We start from the raw sequence: 22,458 nt of genomic DNA on the forward strand, positions 1-22,458 counted from the left end.
GTACGAATTCCACATATTTAAGCCATACTCTATGACAAGTTGCATGAGTGTTTTATTATCAGTGTGCTTTTTAGACTCAGAGCATTCTCCCAGCCCTCTACCAATGAACCCAAGTGTACTACCTGCCTGGCCCACTAATGAGTATATGTGACCATTCTGTTTCATACCTCTACAAATTGTTACACCCAGATATTTATATCAGTTGACTGATTCAACTTGTGACTTGTTGACATTGGTCAATTTGGTAAATTATTTTTCCAGACATGAGTCAAAATTTTTCTACATTTCATGCCCAGAGTTAAATGTTTCAAGTTCCTCCTTGAAATATAACACTGCTGCCTCATTATATAGTTTATTGACATGTAAATCTTTTTACTTGTTTTAGTTGCCCTTGTACTTTGGTAATCATTGTTGCTACAGCCACCTCATGGTTCCAGGTGCCAGTTTCAATGTGAACATCTGCAAAGAGGTCATGTCTGTTTGTTGCCATTAGATCTAGTAAACTGTCATTACCATTGGGCTTCTGAATTACCTATTTTAAGTAGTTTTCAGAGAAGGCATTTAGCATTGTTTTGCAGGATGTTTTGTCATATCCACCACTTACATAACAAATTACTCACATCAATTGTTTGGTTGTTAAATCTCCTTCAATGATAACAGTATGATTAGAGAACATACACTGACAGAAAAAAGTTGCAGCACCAAGAAGGAGTTGTGCAACATAAATGAAAAGTGGTAGGTGTGTTTCTACATCTGAAAGATGATGTCTAATCAAAATTCACACCAGCTGCATACAACTGGTGCTAGTGGCACCACTGTGAGAATGCAAATCAGGTTTGCTTTAAATACATGTTGTAATGGTTGTGAGCATTAAGTACCTTTGAGATTGGATGTTGGTCAAGAATGCCATTAAGACAACAGAGATGCCATTATCAATGTCACTGGGTTTTGATGAGGTCATGTAATCATGCTACGAGAAGATGGATATTCCTTCTGTGATAGTGCAGAAAGAAGGAATGTAGCCACTGTGTGTGATTGCTGGCAGCGATGGTCATGAGACTGTATGGTCACAAGGAGACTGGGCTTTGGACAGCCATGTGGCAGTACTGAGAGGGGAAACCATCGTTTTCAGCATACACCTCTGTCACATCATACTGCATCTGCTGTAGCAATATAAGCAGAGGTTGGTGCCACCATGACACAGTGAACTGTTACAAATTGGTTACTTCAATGACGTCTCCAAGCAAGATGATCTGTAGCGTGTATTCCACTGACCCCAAACTACAACCATTTGCAGCTTCATTGGTGTCAATCAAGAGCTCATTGTAGGGCAGGGCGGAGGTCTGTTGTGTTTTCTGATGAAAGGTGGTTCTGCCTCAGTGCCAGTGATGGCCATGTGTTAGTTAGGAGGAGGCAAGTTGATGGCCTGTAACCAATCTGTCTGCATGCTAGACACACTGGACCTACATGTGGAGTTATGGTCTGGGATGTGAGTTTAAATGACAGTAGGTGCACTCTCCTGGCTATTTCATGTACTCTAATTGCAAATTTGTACATAAATCAAGTCATTTGACAGTTGTGCTGCCATTAATCAACAGCATTCCTAGGAGTGTTTTTCAACAGTGTAATGCTCACCCACAAACCACTACTGTAACCCAACGTGTTCTACAGAGTGTTGATATGTAACCTTGGCCTGCTGGATCACCAGATCTGTCTCAAATTGAGCATATATGGGACATCATCAGACAACATCTCCAGTGTCATCAACAGCAGCATTATCTGTCTCTGTATTGCACGACCAAGTGCAATAGGTACACAAAATTACAACTGTCACCTTTACAACACAAGGAATGCAATTCTGCATGCTTGCATTCAACATTTTTGTGCTTAGACTGGTTATTAATATACCAACATTTCAAGTTTGTGTCTTATCTTGCACTTTCATCAATCTGTGATTTTGCAATGTCAATCACTAAAGTACATTATTCAGACAAATGTATTTCGTTACTATACATTAATTTTTTTTGGTGTTTAGATTTTTGCCTTCAGTGTATATATAAGAGAAGGATTCAATTACAAATTTATACCCACACTTGATACCAAGACTTCCCAGAACAATGCTACACGCCACTTCAATTTCTGTCATGCTAGATTTGAGTTTCTTGTCTACTGTGATGAAATCACCACCTCCATGCCCCATTACCCCATCCTTTTTATATACACTTAGATTTACATGATAAATCTCACTCCTCTCAATTCTGGATCTTAGCAAGCATTGTGTATCTAAAGTCATATACAAACCACTGTTTTTTTTTAGCCTGTGTCTCAAACTGTGGGACTTTGATGTGAATGCTTTGGCAATTGATTGCTAGGATTTTACTCATTTCAGCTGTGTTTGTTTTGTACTGTACAGTTATCATCTGTGATTCTAGCCCAAAACCTCAAATCAGCCCTGTGAAAAACTATGTCAAGACTGAAAACCAGGTTTTCCATACAACTAAATGCAGAAAATTTCCATTTCTCAGCATGCCTTTCCATCAAGGAGCTAACATCAGACCAAAAATACACAGTTTAAGAAAAACATATTGTGTATGTTCAGACACTAGATTGAATACATTAAAATAATTTTAAATAAAATGTCACTTTATGTATGAGAAGTTTGGAACTTAGCAAACTTATAATATGTACATGAAAACATAAATATTTCTGTATGTTACTAAATTATTTTGTATTCAGTAGTAATGTTTTTATTTCTATAAGCTTTTAATCATAATACAATATAGGGGATACATTTATACACTCTGTCAGAAGCTCGAATATTTATTGCAGCTTCATTGGTGTCAATCAAGAGCTCATTGTAGGGCAGTGCGGAGGTCTGTTGTGTTTTCTGATGAAAGGTGTTTCTGCCTCAGTGCCAGTGATGGCCATGTGTTAGTTATACCTGTATATAGTGATAGTATCTTTGTACAGATTCTTAAATCCTCTATTATGTATACAAAGCTCCACTGTCACACAAATTGTCACATTGTGCAGTTTAATTCCATATCTAGTTCCACTTGACATGACAGACATAAATGAATGAATGATATGAATGACCTTTGTATTATATTGTCTCTGCCTTGCAGTTTTGATGTAATTGTTTTCAACTGAATGTTATTTAATGAATGTTAAAAAAACTAAGTACATTATTACAAGGTCCATTCACATTAATGTGACCACCATTATGTATGATGTCAATGTGCAATTATCACTCACAAAGAGCAGGTAGTAACGTTAGCAGTGGAGGGTATATAAAGTGTGCTAGGGGATGTGTAAAACAGTGCAGTCATTGTTGTAATGCAGAAATAGAGTGATTGATCTGACATCCAAAAAGGGCATATCATTAGCTTTCAGATCAAGAGTGGAAGCATTTCCAAAATGGGTAAGTTTTTAAACTGTTTGCATGCCACCCTGGTTAAAGTACAGGGTGTTTCAAAAATGACCGGTATATTTGAAACGGCAATAAAAACTAAACGAGCAGCGATAGAAATACACTGCTTGTTGCAATATGCTTGGGACAACAGTACATTTTCAGGCGGACAAACTTTCGAAATTACAGTAGTTACAATTTTCAATCCAGTCAAGATTCTTTGGCACCACCCCTATTGGTTTGTTCATACCTAGGATCCTCAACCAAGAAACGTCTTGCACATTAATGTGACTGGACAATGTATTTAACTATGATAATTTACAAAGAGATAGCACATTGTGTAAACTATACATCTTGGCTACTTTACTGTAATTATAGAAGCTGAAAAAACAAATGAAGTAATTCATAATATTAGGAGTGCAAACTCAATATTAACAATGTGCAATACCTGGTTCTACTATAAACTCTTTTGAAAGAGGTAACGTTTGAATTCCACTATGGTGATACCACTAGAGGAGTCAGACTTTTGATTTGTGAAATTATTCTTTTTCATGTAAATGAAATATAAATTTTATTCCTATCATTAATTGTAATAATACTTTCTTCACAATGATGTGAGCACTTCTATATCCACACATTTTTAAAGTTCACTTTTCAAAATATTTTGCAACACATCTGTTCATATATTTATGCTTTTATTGACAGGATGTAATAGTTGATGTATTATCAGATGTAAATTGTAACAACAGCGTTTGTTCCAATCTTCAGCATGGCTTACATTCAGCAACTGAATTTAAGTTGTAATGGAGAATACAAACAGCCAACTGGTTGCACAAATTGTATTGCAATGGCCTGGTTTTGATGTCAACTAAGGGTATCTTCATCAGAATAAGTTATAGGGGTTTGGTTGTCTGGGGGAGGAGACCAGACAGCAAGGTCGTCAGTCTCATTGGATTAGGGAAGGCCGGGGAAGGATGTCAGCCGTGCCCTTTCAAAGAACCATCCCGGAATTTGTCTGGAGTGATTTAAGGAAATCACGGAAAACCTATATCAGGATGGCTGGACATGGGATTGAACAGTCCTCCTCCTGAATGGAAGTCCAGTGTGCTAGCCAGTGCACCACCCCACTCAGTGAATAAGTTATGGCTACCTATAAATGTTTCCTGTGTAATTAATACCTGTTCCGTTTTTAATGCTTCTTGTGCCACTTAAGGTTTTTATATGGTTGTTATTCTCCTACATTATTTAAAAAAATTATATGTAAATATAACTTATTCTAATTAATATGCCCTTAGTCAGTATCAAAACCAAGGAATTCAATAAAACTTGTGTAGCTAGTTGGCTGTTTTTATCCTTCAATAAAACAGTTTCTGTATTACCCACCCTATTCAAAAGAATTTTCTTTACTGAAGTGCACTACTCAATCAGAATATTTTAATTACAACTAATTGCATAGTTATCCACCTTTAACATTCAAAAAGCATATATTTTCTTCTTTTTCCATATCCTGGATCCTCAAGATATGTTGTATATCTATGGAGATAGATGGTACTAAAAATAGGTGGACAAGTGTGTAATTTTTATACATTATTAGCTGACCCAGTGAACTCTGTTCCGCCTTAAAGCCAATAAATAAACGCTGCTCAATTCAAATCATCACATGATAAAGCTCTTCTTGTGCATCGAAAATTATCTACATGTTGATCTCTGTTGTTCACTCGATGATTTTGCATTGCCAACTGAGCCGTTTCACAGGCTGCCTCACTTTGCTCTTGTGACTGAGAAGCACGAAGTCGAGTCATACTAATGCGGCGCTGTTCACAGGCAATTTGTTGTTCTTCTTCAGTCCTTTCATGCACAATGTCTTGTATCCTTCTTGCATTATGGCTTTGTCAAGAAATATTCAATCACCTTGGTCACGGCATTGTTAATGATGATTCAAAGAAAATACAAAATATTTCTTTAAATTTTTAATTAATGTTATATACTGATACTTAACCATAGATGTTCATCTAACATTTGCATTTTGTTATTCCATGCCAGATGCGTATTTGTTATACCACATTTTATAGTGGTCAAACAGGATAAAAATTATCCTATGTCTGTCTCCTGGTTCTAAGCTACCTCTCCACCAATTTTCAGGCAAATCGGTTCAGCCGTTCTTGAGTTATAAATAGTGTAACTAATATGACTTTCTTTTATATATATAGATAAGATGGTGATTTACAATCTGGTGCTTAATGTTATCTCAGATATCTTTAGATGAATGCTTTGGAGTTTGTTAATACAGTAAAATATTCTTATGGAGCAATGATTTTTGGAAGATGCATTTGCTCTTTCCATCTTCTGTAAAAATAAAGTGTGTCACTGCCCAATTCTTTGTACATGACCTGGTAGTGGCAACACATTTAAAATCCATAATGAACAATCAGCCCCACTTGTGAGAGTGGCAGCTCATGTCCATTGGTCACATGAAATGTTCTGTACTGGGCTTTAGCTTTGAATTTTGATGTAATGATGTTTTGTGGCATTTGGCATCATGTATGAACAGCCTATTTGAAATGTGGCATGTGAAGTTCTAAAGTTTGGAGATGAAGCACTGATGTAAGTAAAGCTGTGAGGCTGAATCATGAGTTGTGCTTGCCCCATTCAGCTGGTAAAGCACTTACCTGTGAAATGCAAAGGTCTGAAATTCAAGTCCTGATCTGACCACAGTTCTGCCAGGAAGTTTCAGTCAAGCAGTTATGTAATTTTTTGTTGAAATAGTTGTTTCTTCATCAGTTGGTGTCATGGAGTTCAGAGTTTTATATTAAAGATTACAATACCAAGTATTTGATGGTTTTAGAAGGTTTGTGTAATATGCTATTAAAAGACTTTTGCTTAATTTTTGGCTTTGGTGCTTATGTAAAGGAGGTGGCATTGTTTGCTTGATTTTTCCATACCTAAAGACTCCAATACACACAATTGTTCCATTAGTTACATATTAATTTTTTAAATTATTTATATTTTCAATAACAAAACAATTGTTATTTTCTACATTTTCTACGGTTGCATGAGTGAAGTAATGGCCACCACGTTGGATGTGGATGAGATGCTTATTTTCACCATTGTGATGATGTCATGGGTCAAAGCTAATGTATGGCATTGAACACTTCAATATTTCGATACCCACTTTACAGTGCTGATCCATGAAGTACAGTGTGATATAACTTCTGTCTTATCACTGCCATTAAGGGCTGACGAACTGTGCTAAGGGCAAATCTTTTATTCCATTTGATGAAATTTAGTAACACTCATGTATCAATTGCCTCATTATTACCCAGCAACCACAAGCTGAATTATTATTATTATTATTATTTATTAAGCTGTGTTCAGCAATATATAAATCTCCTTTCTGTTTAACTGATGTTTTCTAGGATACATTACTTAAGGAAGCAATTAAAATGTGGGTTCCACTGAATTTTATTAATCAGGATGACGGATTTGCCTCCAGCACCAATTGGCAACTTGTGTTAGAAGCAATAATATGAGAGCTGCACCATTCTGCACCTTGTGGGTTAGTGGTGAACAGTGACCATGTCCAGTAACTCGAGGAAAGGGCACTGGGCTACCGTAGATTGGCAAGTGTTAATATTGTAAGAAGGTTTCTTTGGATCACAAATATGTTTGTAGGATAAATGACTAAAATTTACAGGCCATGATATCAAATGGAGTCTATCGTCATGTTCCACAAACCAATGTAGCACAATTTTCAACATCTGGAAAACTTCCTATTGAGTAGTAAATACATCACCCTTCGGGGGGTGCAAGTGGTTAGAAACAATACTGTCATAGATTACAGCTTTCTATCTACACACAGTATGTTATGTGATGTTTGTGTAATTAGTAATTCTCCTGAAGTATTGTGTATCCTGACCCAACCATTATCATAATGTCACAGAAAGCGTGATGTGTAAGACAAGGCAGTTGATTTTCATTGCTCCATATTCTCATCACAACATTCCAACAGCACCTGCATTTGTAGCTTATAATGTTGTTAGCTGAACAGCGAAGAACATAAAGACTACCTGCTGCGAAGCCCTATTTTCAACAATGAACAATTAACAATGAACTGAGATTTTTGAAGGAATTATGTCTTCTCCAACACTGTACTCCACAGAGAACTACCCCACTCATAATAATATATTCTTATCAGAGAAGCAGCCAATGTCTATGTTCCTGAATTTGGCACAATTACCCAACACTTAATCATTTACCATAGTTCTCACAGTCAATTTACTACATGTTACAGATACTAATGCTAGCATCAAGTGAACAGCAAACAAATATCACCAGTTTTGTGATTCCTAGGCAGGGGTTTATGAGTGACAGTCTTTTTTCAGAGTCAGATAAATTAAAAGCTTTCCCAGTTTTCAGAACACAAATTATGTATTTTTACATAAAGTACGGCTCATGTAACTTTGATATTGGAACATGTGTCCTCCACATAACCTAGCCATGGCCGTTGCAATAGGAGGGTTATCTTTGTGTTTTGACTGGTCATTGTATGCTACAATAACAGAAGATGCATACTAGTAGCAATATGTAGATTGAAACTTCCTGGCAGATTAAAACTGTGTGCTGGACCGCGACTCGAACTCAGGGCCCTGAGTTCGAGTATTAGTCCGACACACAGTTTTAATCTGCCAGGAAGTTTCATATCAGCACACACTCCGCTGCAGAGTGAAAATCTCATTCTGGAATATGTAGATTATTTAGTTTTCCCGAAGACCATTCAGTGAGTGATGAAACAACACTAGATTTTACACAGTGTCATATTTCAAATATTTTCTCTGCTTTAGTATTTGGCTACAGCACAAATTAAATATTTTCATGTAATTGGCGATGCCTGCAAAGATGTAGAGTAAGCTGTTGTTTACCTTTTGCATTTGTTATGATGAAAAGACAGTCCCAGTGTTCCTGAAATATTTATGTGTCATATTAAGTAACTGATGTTAGTATAATAACATAAATGAAATTACATGAATAAATACAAATGACAAGTGTAACACTCACCATAAGCGAAGAGGAGAAACATCCACAATTTTTTAATTATGAGCTATCAGAACTAAAGGCTCCTTTGTTTCAATACAAACAAAAAGAAAAATTTTGTCACAACTGCTTCTACATTTCCTGTTACACCAGTACCAAATGTGCCATGCTCAATTCCATATACTGATTTATATTTTAGTTTCTAGGATGAGAATAAGTCTTACTATTGATTACTTCTACTGACATTATTCTGTTCTTTGCTTCTGGAGAATGAACATTTTATCTTCATTTGTGATTCTCTTATGTTATGTGCTTCCTGAAATTAGAAAGTCAGTCTTTTTTTTTGATTACTCAAATCAATGTGTAAATCCTCAGGTATAATTGTGCAGTATTATTCCTTTCATCATTCACTGTTAATTTTTGTTACTTTCATTGTTTAATTACCTTGTCAACAAGTTTTCTATTAAGTCTGTGGCGTACAATTTCATTAAAAATTACAGAACATTATTTACATTTGACAAAAGATTGTCATCATTTTGTTGTACAAATGTTATTGAACCATGGAAGATATTGTAAAATTCTTCAATTTTTAAACAGTTGCAGATTGTATTTTGTGCCAGACTTTAGAACTGGCAAAACCTACAATGAAAATAGTATTTATGCCATAAATTCTATGAAAGGTTTTTGTTACTCAGTAGACACACTGTGCAGATCTAAAATTATTTTCTTCATTTGTGGTGTTGCACAGTAGATGCTGTCAACAGGCCATTTGAATAGGGAATTAAATGCTTTCATTCAGCAAGAGCACATTTGGTTTTGAATGAGGAAACTGCCAACAGAAAGTATTACATTTTATATTGTCTTAATATTGAAAGTATGGGGTTGTACACTTTGATAACAGGGGTGTACACTTTGATAACTAGATCTTTTAATTCATAACTGACTACTTTCTGCAACAACAGTTGATTGAATATTGATTTAAGAGAAGTGTATTTCACAGTTACCAAGCTCACCTGAATCTCATATATTGCTTCATCCAGAATCAATTTAAAGTAATAACATCCTGCATATTTGAGAACAATTGGAAGTTTTTATTAAGAAATTTATTACTGTTAAGATCACAAATAATTTTTTGAGATCACCAGGAATTGTTTGTACCGTTGATAGTAAAGGATTTTAATCAACATTGAAGTGATCATGGTATTCTCTAGGACAGAATAATTTATTAATTTAAGGCATGTTTGAAGAGACAGTGATCTCTCTTGGTACAATGAATGAAAACCATTGTCTGGATAAATATACTTTTCTTTTATTAATGATCACTGGTTTTGAGCTTCCTAGCAGATCATCTTTAGATATAGTGCTGCAAGGTGCAGTTTGTTAGTAGTGATAAGAATTTAACATAAAACTCAACTTTTATGTTACATTCTTACCACTCCTGACAAAGAACACCTTGCAGTTCTCGATCTGAAAATTATCTACTGGTCAGGTCAAAACTGGTCATCATTAATAAAGGAAATAGTGATATAGATGGTTTCTTCATTCATAAGAACTTCTTGCAGAAATGACAGACATTTGTTGTGATTTCTTTCACTTAATATTATTGTTTTGCTTGTATATTAGGTTCCCTTTCTCTTGTTCAGTGCTGCCACAATTTATATCTCTCTCCAAATGTGCGAAAACATATTTGAGTATTAAGAGGGTACCATATCCTAATATTTCAAAACAAGAAACCTACACAATGTATTCTGATATGCCATTTATTGTGGACCACGAAAAATGCAATAGTTTTTCAACATTCCAGTAGGTCTGAAAAGGACAAATGACAACAATAATCTCTTGTCATTTTCTTGAAGTTGCTATTACATAACAGTAACTTTTAGGGATCCCAAAATGTTTAGATAACCTATACAGAATAAATTTAGAGATGTCTAGCACTTACAAAAGGTCACAGGCACTGGTAGACAAAATGGTGCACACAAGACAGACAAAATAAATTTTATTTGGCACAAATAACAGTGCTATTCTGTTAATAATAGAAGACCTCATTGAGTTTTGTTTGCTTTACAGTGAAATTTTTATTACTAGATACCACAACCATTAATGCAGGTGAGATTGAAGAAATTCAAAATGGAAACAATGTATTGAAAACTCATATGCAATATGTCGCCATATTGTAGATGATGCCAGTAGAGTGTAAGATAGTTACAGTAACTAACCATCCATGGCCCACTCAGTTGTTAAGGTTTGTCTTGCCTTTCCAGTCCTGCTGTTGCTGTCTTTTTTTTAAATTATTTTGTATTAGTATTTGCTGTATATTTTATAGTACTGTAGTTATATTTCAGATAGGTAAATACAGCTAAAACTGTCATATTTGTAAACTCATTACATTAGCATTTTAAATGCCAAACACTATTTAAGGAAAAGACAAACAGGGTCTTGTTCAAGTCCATTATGTGCATGTGGCTACATCCTGAGCTCTCAGTCAGTATTGACTTGTTTTTACACAACTTTCCTGGCTGATAATTGGTCAACTTCAAGTACTGTTATAACCATGCACTTTTCCCCACAGGTGGTACCACTCAGCAGTCATGTGCAATGAAACAAACAAACAAAAAATCCCTGGGACAGTACATAAGAGATATAAATATGCACACTGCTTTCACCAGCCCTCTTCTGAGCCTGATTTGTCAATAATATTGCCTCACCTTATTAGCTGCAGCTTCTAAACTACTATACTTCTTTCTAGCACCTGAATGAGAAGTCTCCAGTTCTGAGGACTGAAGATTCTATATTTACTTTCATTTATAGCTGAAGGCCTACTGCATACTTCATTTCAGCTAAGTAGAACTTCTCCCAGTAGGCCTATTTATTCATCTCAGGTGATTTTATTTTTTTACCACCTCCATTTTACCACCTCTGACTATGACAGTTTCTATATTTTAGCCACTCCTTCTTTGGGTTTAATGGTTATGTTCCACTGATCAAAATATGATAATATTTCTTTCCATTTATCTTGCTCTTTCTGTGCAGTAGGTCATAGCTTTTCATAAGTGTAATTTGAGAGTTGACACAGTCAGTGGTAAGACGCTTAACACTTTTATTTATCGAGTGTTATTTTGAATGGTATGTACCTGGACAACTTTTCAAGCTACTGAATCATCAATTATCCACTTAGCCTTCCAATTACAATGTTTCTCTACAGCCAACCAGTATGTTCCTTGCTCAAAAGTAATTTTTTCTCCAAGAGCAGACCTCAAAGTATTTCCTAGTATGTAAATTTTTTCTGGCAGAAGAATAGAAACTAATACCTCCATCATCAGGTGGATTTATGCGAATTAATACAACATGTTTGTATGACACTGGGATAGTCTATGGGACTATCTCCAGTGGTCAGGGGCTCCTTTCCTGTTGCATAACATCCCAAATAATGTTACATATACTTAGTAAAACACTGATATAGGCAAATATGGCATTTAAAATCTAGTACTTGGAAACAACATTTTTGAAATACACTCTAAGATCAACAAAATATGCACCACGAAATAATTATCTGAATTGGATGGAAGTCGATAGATGTGATGTATATGTACAGGCTAACAAATGATTACAGTTTCAAAAAAATGTAATGATTTATTCAAGAGAAAGAGCTTCACCAATTGAGCAAATCAATCATGCATTGGTCCACCTCTGGCCCTTATGCAAGAATTGATTCGTATTGTTATTGGATGTCCTCCTGAGGGACAGTATGCCAAATTCTGTCCAACTGCTGATTGGCATGTTAGATCATCAAAATCCTGAGATGGTTCGAGGGCCCTGCCCATAATGCTCCAAAAATTCTCTCTTTGCGAGAGATCTGGTGATCTTGCTGTCCAAGACAGGGTTTTGGGAGCGCAAATACAAGCAGTAGAAACTTTTGCTGTGTGTGGGTGAGCATTATCTTGCTGAAATAAGAGTCTGGCATGGCTTGCCATGAAGGACAACAAAATGGAGCATAGAATATCATTGACATACCATTGTGGTGTAAGGGCACCATGGATGACAACCAAAGTGATCTTGCTATGAAAAGATGTGGCACCCCAAACCATCACTTCGGGTTGTCAGGCCATATGGTGACAACAGTCAGCTTGTTATCTCACCATTGTCTGGGACATATCCAGACACATCTTTGGCCTGGGATCTCATTGACTGGAGTAGAATTGTCTTCAGTGATGAGTCCTACTTCAAACTGAGCCCTGATGACCAGCAAAGACGTATCTGGAGTCACCCCAGACAGTGGTGGGATACCAAGCTGACTATTGCCCACCATACAGCCCAACATCCAACAGTGATGGTCAAGGTGCCATTTCTTTTCATAGCAGTTCACCCTTTGTTGTCATCCACAGTGCCCTTACAAAACAGAGATAGGTTGATGATATTCTATGCTCCACTTTGTTGCCCTTCATAGCAAGCCATCCTGGGCTTACATTTCAGGAAGATAATACCCACTCATACATGGCGAGAGTTTTTACTGCTTGTCTTTGTGCTTTCCAAACCCTACCTTCACCAGCGAGATCATTGGATCTCTCCCCAACTGAGGATGTCTGGAGCATTATGGCCAGAGCACTCCAACCAGCACATGATTTTGATGATCTAACACACCAGCTGCACAGTATTTGGCATAATATCCCTCAAGAGGACATCCAAGAACTCTGTCAATCAGTGCCAAGCTGTACAACTACTTGCATAAGAGCCAGAAGTAGATCAATGTGTTTTTGACTTGCTCAGTTTGTGAAGCTCTTTTTGTTGAATAAATCATTCAATTTTTCTGAAATTGTAATTGTATGTTTGTCTGTAAATGTAAGCTACAAATTTCCATCCCATTTGGATAACTCCTTCATATTGTGTTATTTTTTGTCTTAGAGTGCATCTTGCTACCACATGGCAGGAAATGAAAATACAGGCAAATGTAGATAAAATTTCTAATTTTGTACTCGGTGGTTACAATTAATTTGGTGTGCCAGGTGCTGCATTGCACACTGTATACATTGCAGGGTGCTGAAACACTGTAGGTATGTTCGTTAATTGGTGCGCCTGGGGAGCATGCTGAAAAAAATAATAGTTCCACTTCCTGCCATCAGGTGAAAATGACATGCTGTAAGCAGTCAGAAGGTGACATGTTTCCTTTTTTGATGTCAGTATATTGTTCGTCTCTTGGTGTCCTGTGTTGATTTCTTTTGTGAAGTGACTGTAGGTGTAAACTGTAAAGAACATTGAATTTTTCATACAAAACACTATAGATATTGAGAAGAAAAGCTGTGCACTGCTGTTAAAGTTGTTTTATCAGAATGCCAGCATTAGCAGCACTGCACTATGGGAATTTAATTGACAGAAACATCTGCAAAGAGGTCCCATGTCAATAAATGGGCTAAAGTATATGATCAAGAAATTGGAAGAAATGGGTGAATTAAGTGGTGCAGCATGGAGAGGGAGGTGGCCCATTTCCATGACAACTGTTGATGAAGTCACTGTATCTATAGCTGACCAAGCAGCGCATGCCTCAGATTGTGCAGCCAGTGCTTAAGCTGCATCACAGGAATTGTCTCTCCCCTGGTCAATGGCTCAAAAGATTTTGTGGCACATTTTACACTGGTGTCCCTGCAAGATTCAGAATGTGCAGCAAATGAAGCCCCAAGAAAGGCTACAACACCGTGACTTTGCCCTTCATTTTTTTATGTGTGTGTGTGTGTGTGTGTGTGTGTGTGTGTGTGTGTGTGTGTGTGTGTGTGTGTGTGTGCGCGCGCGTGCACGCACATGCATGGAAATGGATGACATGTGGCTGGGGACTATTCTATGTGGTACATTTTACTCTGCATGGTGCCATGAATGTACACAACTATTACATATGGGGTTCTACTGCACCACATGTTGGTGCAGGAACATTCACTGCACTCAGTATTTGTGATTATATGGTATGGTTTCACAAGCTCCTTCATACTTCATCCATTTTTCTTCAAGGAGATGACATGACACCTCACAGGCCCATCAGGTGTACAGTGAAATCTACATATTTTAAGGAGCTGCATGTACAACACATGAGTCCAGCTTTCCAAGAACACAACTGTGCCCACACCACTACTTTGATGCAAGATGAGGCGACACCACATGTCACTTGCCAGGTAAAAGATTTGCTTCAAGAAACCTTCTTTAATGACTGCATCATCTCTAAGCAATTTCAAGGTGTGTGGTCTTCCATATCTCCCTGACATAAATTCTTGTGACTTCTGATTGTGGGGATATCTGAAGTATCATGTCTATCAGGAGTGTATCCAGACTCTTCCTGATCTTAATGATAGCATACAATGATACATTGCTCTGATTACCCTGGATAAGCTGTGAGCAACTGTCAAACATGCCATGTTATGGATGCGGTATGTTGCTGAGTAAGGAGACCATATTGAACACATGTTCTAATTTGTGCCTGTATCCTAATTAACATGCCAGGTCCACTGTTATCATGTGCTTGATCATTCCTATCATTTTCCTGCACCTACCTCACATTCTGACTGTGTATCGTGCCTTTTGTTGCACCTGGTGGCAGAAAGCCAGACTATTATTTTTTCAGCACACTCCATGAGTGCACTGACTAACGAACATACCTATGATATGTCAGTGCCCTGCAATAGCACTGGGAACACCATAAGTTTAATTATAACTACCCAGCAGATGTAAGGGACACAAGGACATATAAGAAGCCACTAGATTTCAGACCATTTATTTCCTTAATCTGGGGAGAAACTGCTGGAGAAAATGAGACTGATCATGAACAAATTAGAAAAGTCCCCTGATCAAAAAGACTCAACAGAATGGAACAAGAGGGGAATCAATTTCCTTCCCATCTTGTAACATTTTGTGTGGTTAGTGTATTTTGCCCAGTTCTTTCCTTTGTTCTAACAGCTGAAGGCATGTCTCACTCTAAAAACCTAATACATGTGTCTTACTATCTGATTATGTGTCTGCTAACACACTCTGTGGGAAAATGGAGTTTTGGTATATTTCAATAAAAAATCATATAAGTACAAAATATGTACAGATTGTACACATCCCTTTTATATAAACAGCTAAATAGTATGTTTTAGGGATGATTTGCAATGAACATTTATGTGTGCGTGTAAATAATCATCAGTGAAATAATTTGTTTCACATATGAAAAAAGTTTTAGTTTTATGAAAAATTATTTTGTGTGTTTATCTAAATTTAATATGATTAATAAATTTATTTGCTATAAAGAATGTGGCTCTTATAGCCCATATACAATGGTAAATGTTCCTCTTCTGTGTCTGACCATTATCTCCATGTGTATTTGTGAGTGCTCTGCTGTCATATCCAGTATTTTGCAACAGTCATGCTGCAAATGACTGAAGCACTAAGGTCAAAAACTGATATTTAAAATAGAAGAGCTATTTGGACTATGCAGGTAATGAGCTTGAATTGAATACGTAGATCAGAGTGTATTATCTGTGATGTATGTAGTAATACCTCATAATATTCCTTCTATATTTCAGATATTGCTAAATGGATTACTGTAGTTTTCCATTGGAAACTAATACAGCATGAGTAACTTGATATTGTAGCTTTTTTTTAACTGAACTTGATTTTTCCTACATGGTGGTTTGAAACTGCTAATTTTGGAATACCCTCTCAGCCCAGAAATTCTGTAAAGTGTTTGATTTGAAGTCACATGCATACTCTTGTTTACCTTTTATATTGTTAGTAAGTCAGAGTTTTTTCTCCAGTTTGTTTGTGCTTCATTTAAGTTATTACCAATAATTTCTTTTAACTGCCCAGATTTTTAAAAAAAATCATAAATTTTCTCATAAGCCTCAAAATGCAGAACTGCTAATCAGAAAATTCAACTCTTATCAAGCGAAAATTTTCTTGAAGTTACAACTTTTTATTTCTCATAATACACAACAACTGTTGTTCTAAAATCAGGCACATTAATAACCTACCGGTTTTCATTAAAACTAAAAAAATAACATTTTATAAATTACAATGGAATATTATTGCTAGTTTAAACACAGCATTACCATAAAAGGCCTTTTGATATATGTAGTGCAGCTACATGAAAATAATATTAACCACTAATTTAAAAGCAGGAAAGATGGTAAATTGCTCAGACTGGTCACAATGGTTGAAATAGAATTTGCTGTAGTTATTAATCTTATCATGTGTTTGTCTCAAAAAATTAATGCCTGTCACATTTAGGTATAGAACAGTATGTGTTTCCTGTTGGTTGTGTAGTAGCACAGATGTGTTCTGGTATATCCCTCGTAACCATAATTCAGTATGTTATGTTCAGTTATAGACTTAGAGTGGGAATGATCTTTTGCCAGATGAGTATTATGATCCTAATAATTGTTGTGCAGTAGGTAGCACCATTTTCTTTTAAATTGGAATGTTTCCTTATAATTCACCTATTTTAGAAGTATAGTTCCTTTTGTGATGTGATGCTGCCCATTTCTGTCATCATTTGGAGATGAGAATTGTTTTAGTGATCTCTTCACTGGGCACACGAAATATTTCTTTATATTTAGTTATTCACTTAATTAGTTGTTCAGTCAGATTTAGTCTGACACATTATCACTGTTCTAGCTGGACAATGAAACAGTGGACAACCTAATGGTTGTTCATTGATGTTTGTATGTTTCTATCACATATGTTACCTCACCTGGATATGACATTTATTTTTTTATGTTTAGGTTAAGAGCTTATTTGTGCTCTGATACACAAGTTGCTTATTACTGTAAGTTTCTCTGCTAATGCCAATTTCCTTTCAAAATTAATGTCAATTGTTTAATGAAAAAGAGTTTAGAAACTTAGTTTAATAGTTGCAATTTGTATGTCTGGTCATGTATGTTGTATGTGCTAGTGTTCAAACACATTAATTCACATTTTTCAAGTAGCTGGAGCCAGATTTTAGATTGTGAAGGCTAATATTTTTTACAACTGCTTCTCACCTTTTTCTAGCCTCCTTAACCACAACAGGTCCTTCCCGTCCTAAAAGTAGCTCTGCTCCCTTAAAACCCGAAGAAGGCAAATCCCATCACACCGTTAAAGCCAAACAAATGCCTACAAAATCGGTGGTGAGTGGGGTGCAAGGAGCTAAAGTCAGAGGCGACAGGACCAAAGTTGCTGACACAAAAGAATCCAGTAAGTAAACTGATATAGTTGGGCCGGGTGTTGTAAAGATGGATGGATGTTGATGTCTGCTTAGCAGTGCTGTAGATGAAGCCTGTTATTAAACTACAGATGGTATTGGAAGTGATGTATGCAAACCCTTTAAAACATGTTTTTGGTGCAGGGTATATTCATACAGTCATGCAATATACACTCTGAGACTTAATCATTTGATATCTGAAAGCATATTTTTTTCTAGGTAGCTATATGGTCATAATTTTTAGTACTGAATACATTTATAAGCTAATAGAAGAGAATTATACATTTATACTCAACTGAAATTTTTACATAAGACTATTTTATGGTTTTGTTTCTTTCAGAGGTCTGATGATTTTGTCTGTAAGTGTATGACAGTATTGAATTTAGCTGTTGAAACTGTCATCATTCATCTGTAAATCATTTTTAAGCATGTGAATTAATAGGTTGGATACAGATTTGATTAATAGTTTCGTAAAATTGGATTGTAATTATTACTATTGAATTTGAAAATAGAAGTAGGTAGTTGAAGTATCTTGGAATCCCCACTCAGTATCTCTTGGTTCATTGAGAAACTCGTATCATGTTCTATGCTTTTTGAGACATCTATCTATATACATTGTGTCTTTGGTAGTATCCTTCAGGCTTGCCTCTATAGTTTCCCCTAAAATTGCACATCATATTATTCATTATTAATTAACAAATGTTTACATACTTGTACGTCACCGAGTTGTTTACATAATCATATCATGTTACAATAGAGAAGCTATCAAAGAGTTCCCTATTGAACTTAGTGATCTGTTACTCCTGTAACTACATTTCAATGATATGCTATATACTCTTGATCTCTAGTGAGCATTGAATTTAATGTAAAAACTGATGATTATAATGAATTAGAGCAGGTTTATTCTTTCCTGAATGCTAATCAGGTACAATAGTATAAAAACACATAGGTTTCTATCACCGACACAGAAAAGTACTGTAGTTTCATAAATAGGAGAGAGAGTTATTATTTTGTTCACCTTATTTATTTGTATTTGTAATAACTGTGTATTGGAATGGTACCTCTTATTTGCGTCATCATATTTCACTAAGATCTTTAACACATCACTGAAATCAAACAATTGCAAACATATGGGGATTCACTTTCTTCATGTTCCCTCTACATAATGGTCATGTATCAGCTGTTATTGTTTAAAAGAGAGCCAGTTAACAAGTTTGTTTGAAAACGATTACATGTTAGTTGGGGTTATGATACTAACCCCACTAGTCTTTATATGATATGGGTTCCACTAGTCTTATTTGTGGAAATAATTTTCCAGTCTGTGATGAAAAAATTGCAGTACATGAGATGGCAAAATTTACCCATTATGTTTCCATTTATGGTATCATTTTGTTTGACAAATGGTTGTAAGTAATATGTTTTTTATATGCTAAGAAGTGGAGGTAAAATGCCAAATTAGTTGTCTGGAGAATATTTCATTCTGACTGTTAAATGTCTGTCACACATTTCATCATAGAATGTCTAGCACATGTAATTCTATATAATCATTATATTTTATGTTACTATAATACACATTTTGTGATAACAAACTGTGGAAACTTCAGCTTGCAGAAAGTGTAAACAAACAGACCACACAGATGGGAGCTGTTGCAGCAACAGAACAATCAGTTCATCTAGTTGAAAATAACTAACCCAAACCATCAAAGCACTATCTCTAAATAATGAAACCACACTCATTTCATTCCAGCCCCTGTTACCATGCGTAATATTTCAGTGACACAAACTTCAATTTGCTTTGAGAATGTCTGTGTACAAGCAAACTGGTTTTTCAAATTCTAAGTAATGTCAAAAGAACAGTTTTAAAATGAGAACAGCTTTCTTTCTTTCCTGTTCCAGTAACTTCTTAACCACATATATGTTGCTGTTAGGATATACTATAGTATACATACTACAGTAACATTCCTGATACTGAATCAGTTGCAGTATTTTTATTGAAATGGAGAACATTGAATTCCTCATTCTTTCTTTATCATTTCAGTGCAATAGTGAGCACTCATTACAACACTTAATTTGTTAACATAATTGTAAAAAACCTAAGAGAAAAATCTCGTAGGAGAAAAAATGAAGCTTCCACTTACTTTACAGAGAAGTGTGGAACAATGGAAAGAATACACTGAACAGAACCAAAAGTGATCCAGCTTTTGAACTGTATTGTAATCTTTTTTCTTATAGGTGAGGGGGTGTTATGGAAGTTACACAACCTTCTCGCAGCTACAGAATGACTATTGTAACTTAAAGGGGTAGTCAGTGGTGGATGTGGTTGATGGGACAGCTTGAATGCTTGGTAGGTGTGGGAGTGGAGGGAGCATAATGGACTGTAGCTGCAAAAGCTGTAGTAATTCAAAGCTCTTTACAGCTTTAATAAATTCAAAACATGGAAACATCCAGACTAGAGAAAGGATGGAGTGGCAGCTAGACCATGTTTGTACAGACAAAAATTTGGATAGCAAATCAATTCCTCAAACATAGAACCATGGCCATCATTCACCCACTACATAAGAAGGGGGATAAGAACAATCTGGACTACTACACAGGAATCTATACATTTGAGTGGTATCTGTTCTGTTGGACATGTCCGACACAACAGACACAACTTGAAATGATGAGGCTGGTGCACATATTTATATGAAGTAGAGAATGGGGAAGGGAAGGGAAGGGGTGTGTGGGGAATTCATGACTCTCAACCACATAGGGCCTTGTGGTAAACAGTGGTGAAAGTTGGAAATTTGTGCCGGAATAGGACTCAAACCTAGATTTACCACATCTCACGAGGGGGTGCCTCAACAGCTTTGGCCATCCAGACATGGTTCATGACCAACCCATATTTCCAACTTATCATACACTACAATGCAGCACCCTTTGTCCATTTACCCCCTGCTTGCAAATTATTCATTCCTGTAGGAGTGTGCACAATATTACTGCATCTGCACTGAAACAGATGCCAAGGAGCTGTTGTGCTCTTACAGAAATGTATATATTTGACTGGTTTCTGTTCTGTCAGACATTTTCAACCAACTACTGGTTCCTGCAGGAGTTCAGATGATATTTGTGCATCCACACTGAAATGTTAAAAAATGTATGTATGAGAGTGATGTCTGTTCTTTTGGCTAGAATTTATCAGAATCTTGGTCACAGCAGATCATCTTGGGACAGAAGGAGTTGAACAATGTAGCTCAGAAACTCATCTTTGAGCTTTCAAATCCTTGCCACATAGGTGTGAAGAAGAGTTGGCTGTTCATAGTGACCCTGTCAAGGAACCATAATTCTGTTTGCTGGCCTGTTTTAAATCTTCTCCTCTTGTCCATAAATTATTCTCTCATGTGTAGAATTATAGAGACAAGACTATATGAAGAAGACAAATGTAACTTCAATTACGTATAGACGTACTGTTACTGAGATGATTTTTTCACTCACTTGGCCAATGAATATCAGTTTGTGCCCCTTTCTGAATTTTCATTTTTGTGTATTCTGTTATCAGCATGTGTATCTGCTGCAGTCATTTACTCTCTTTCTACTGTTTTGCATTATAAGCTGCTAAATTTAACACACCTCCCCAACTTTTGTTTTTATTTCTGTCTAAAATCAATATTTTCTCTCTTATGTCACCTCATGGACTCAGTGATGCGAAATATTTTTTCTACAGTTCCTTTTCTCTCCATCATTCTGAACTGCTTTTATCACTTCTATTTTTCATACTAGCTGTTGCACTTTTCCTGGCATTTGTTTGATGAAGGTTTTATTTTCAGGGCCTTTTTCTTCTGTTTCAACAATTTTTGCTTCTATCTGCACTGATTCTTTGTGCCTTTCCATTCCTCATGTATTGTTTTTCATTTCTGAAATAGTTGTTCTGAATTCTGTCTGTAACACATTTTTATTTCTTTATTCTCAGATCTTTAAATGTTGTTCACTTTTTCATTTAATCAGAGTGCCACTTTTCATTTACTTTCTCACTTGCTCCTCCATGTTTCTTTCCCACCAGTATGGAATATTGTGTGAAAAAAGATACCTGCATTCATGAATAACCAGACTGAGATCTTCTTTCAGGAATCCTGATTTACAATTTCTGTAGACTTCTGAATGTGTTCTGAGTTAATTATAGGATTATTGTTTCACTGAGGCCCTTGTTTACTCCTGTCCCACCATTTAGTAATTAAGGTAGCATGAAAGTAACTGATTACAGTCATTAGCTAATCCTACTATAGCAGACTATCTTGGAAAATGTATCTGACTGCACAATCCTTTAGAGAAATATTTGTTTTAACTACTATTACAGGAAACAGTACTGTACATAAGCTAAACACTGAAGCTATAATGAGTGTGTAAATGTTCTATTGTGCATCCATCTTGAATTGTATTTTTCCATGAGTTTTATGGATAATTTCTATGTAACTCCACAATAGTCATGATTATTCTTATTTAGTTTTGCCCTTATTATTAGTTTTTTCTCTTGAGATATTGCAGCAGAGAGCAGTTTTTTCATCAGAAGTGCTGGCAAAAGATTGTTATGCTCACACACAGGTTTTCCAATATATGTATCCTATCATTAGTTGAGTGAAAACATGTGTCATATCAGTGTAGAAAATTTTACAAGACTTCAAGAGCCAGTAATTTATCAGATCTGAGTGTGTGATGCCAGACTATCACCTAAAATTACATTTTTGAAACAGATATGACATTCACATGTTATAATCGGTGTTCAGTTACAATTGGTGCTTGTAAACTATTATTGTAGTACAGATGTGTACTAGGCCCAATTGCT

At 36.0% G+C, this 22,458-nt stretch overlaps 1 protein-coding gene across 1 annotated transcript in view; it reads left to right on the plus strand.

The window, feature by feature from the left end:
- LOC126183857 (microtubule-associated protein 1A-like) overlaps positions 1-22,458 on the plus strand; it is a 610,220-nt gene that overhangs the window by 501,275 nt on the left and 86,487 nt on the right. Inside the window, exon 12 of the mRNA XM_049926148.1 lies at positions 17,450-17,632. Coding sequence (XP_049782105.1) covers positions 17,450-17,632 — 183 coding nt within the window. The remainder of the gene's footprint in view (positions 1-17,449; positions 17,633-22,458) is intronic.

Source organism: Schistocerca cancellata, chromosome 4, assembly GCF_023864275.1.
Source record: "Schistocerca cancellata isolate TAMUIC-IGC-003103 chromosome 4, iqSchCanc2.1, whole genome shotgun sequence".
NCBI lineage: Eukaryota > Metazoa > Arthropoda > Insecta > Orthoptera > Acrididae > Schistocerca > Schistocerca cancellata.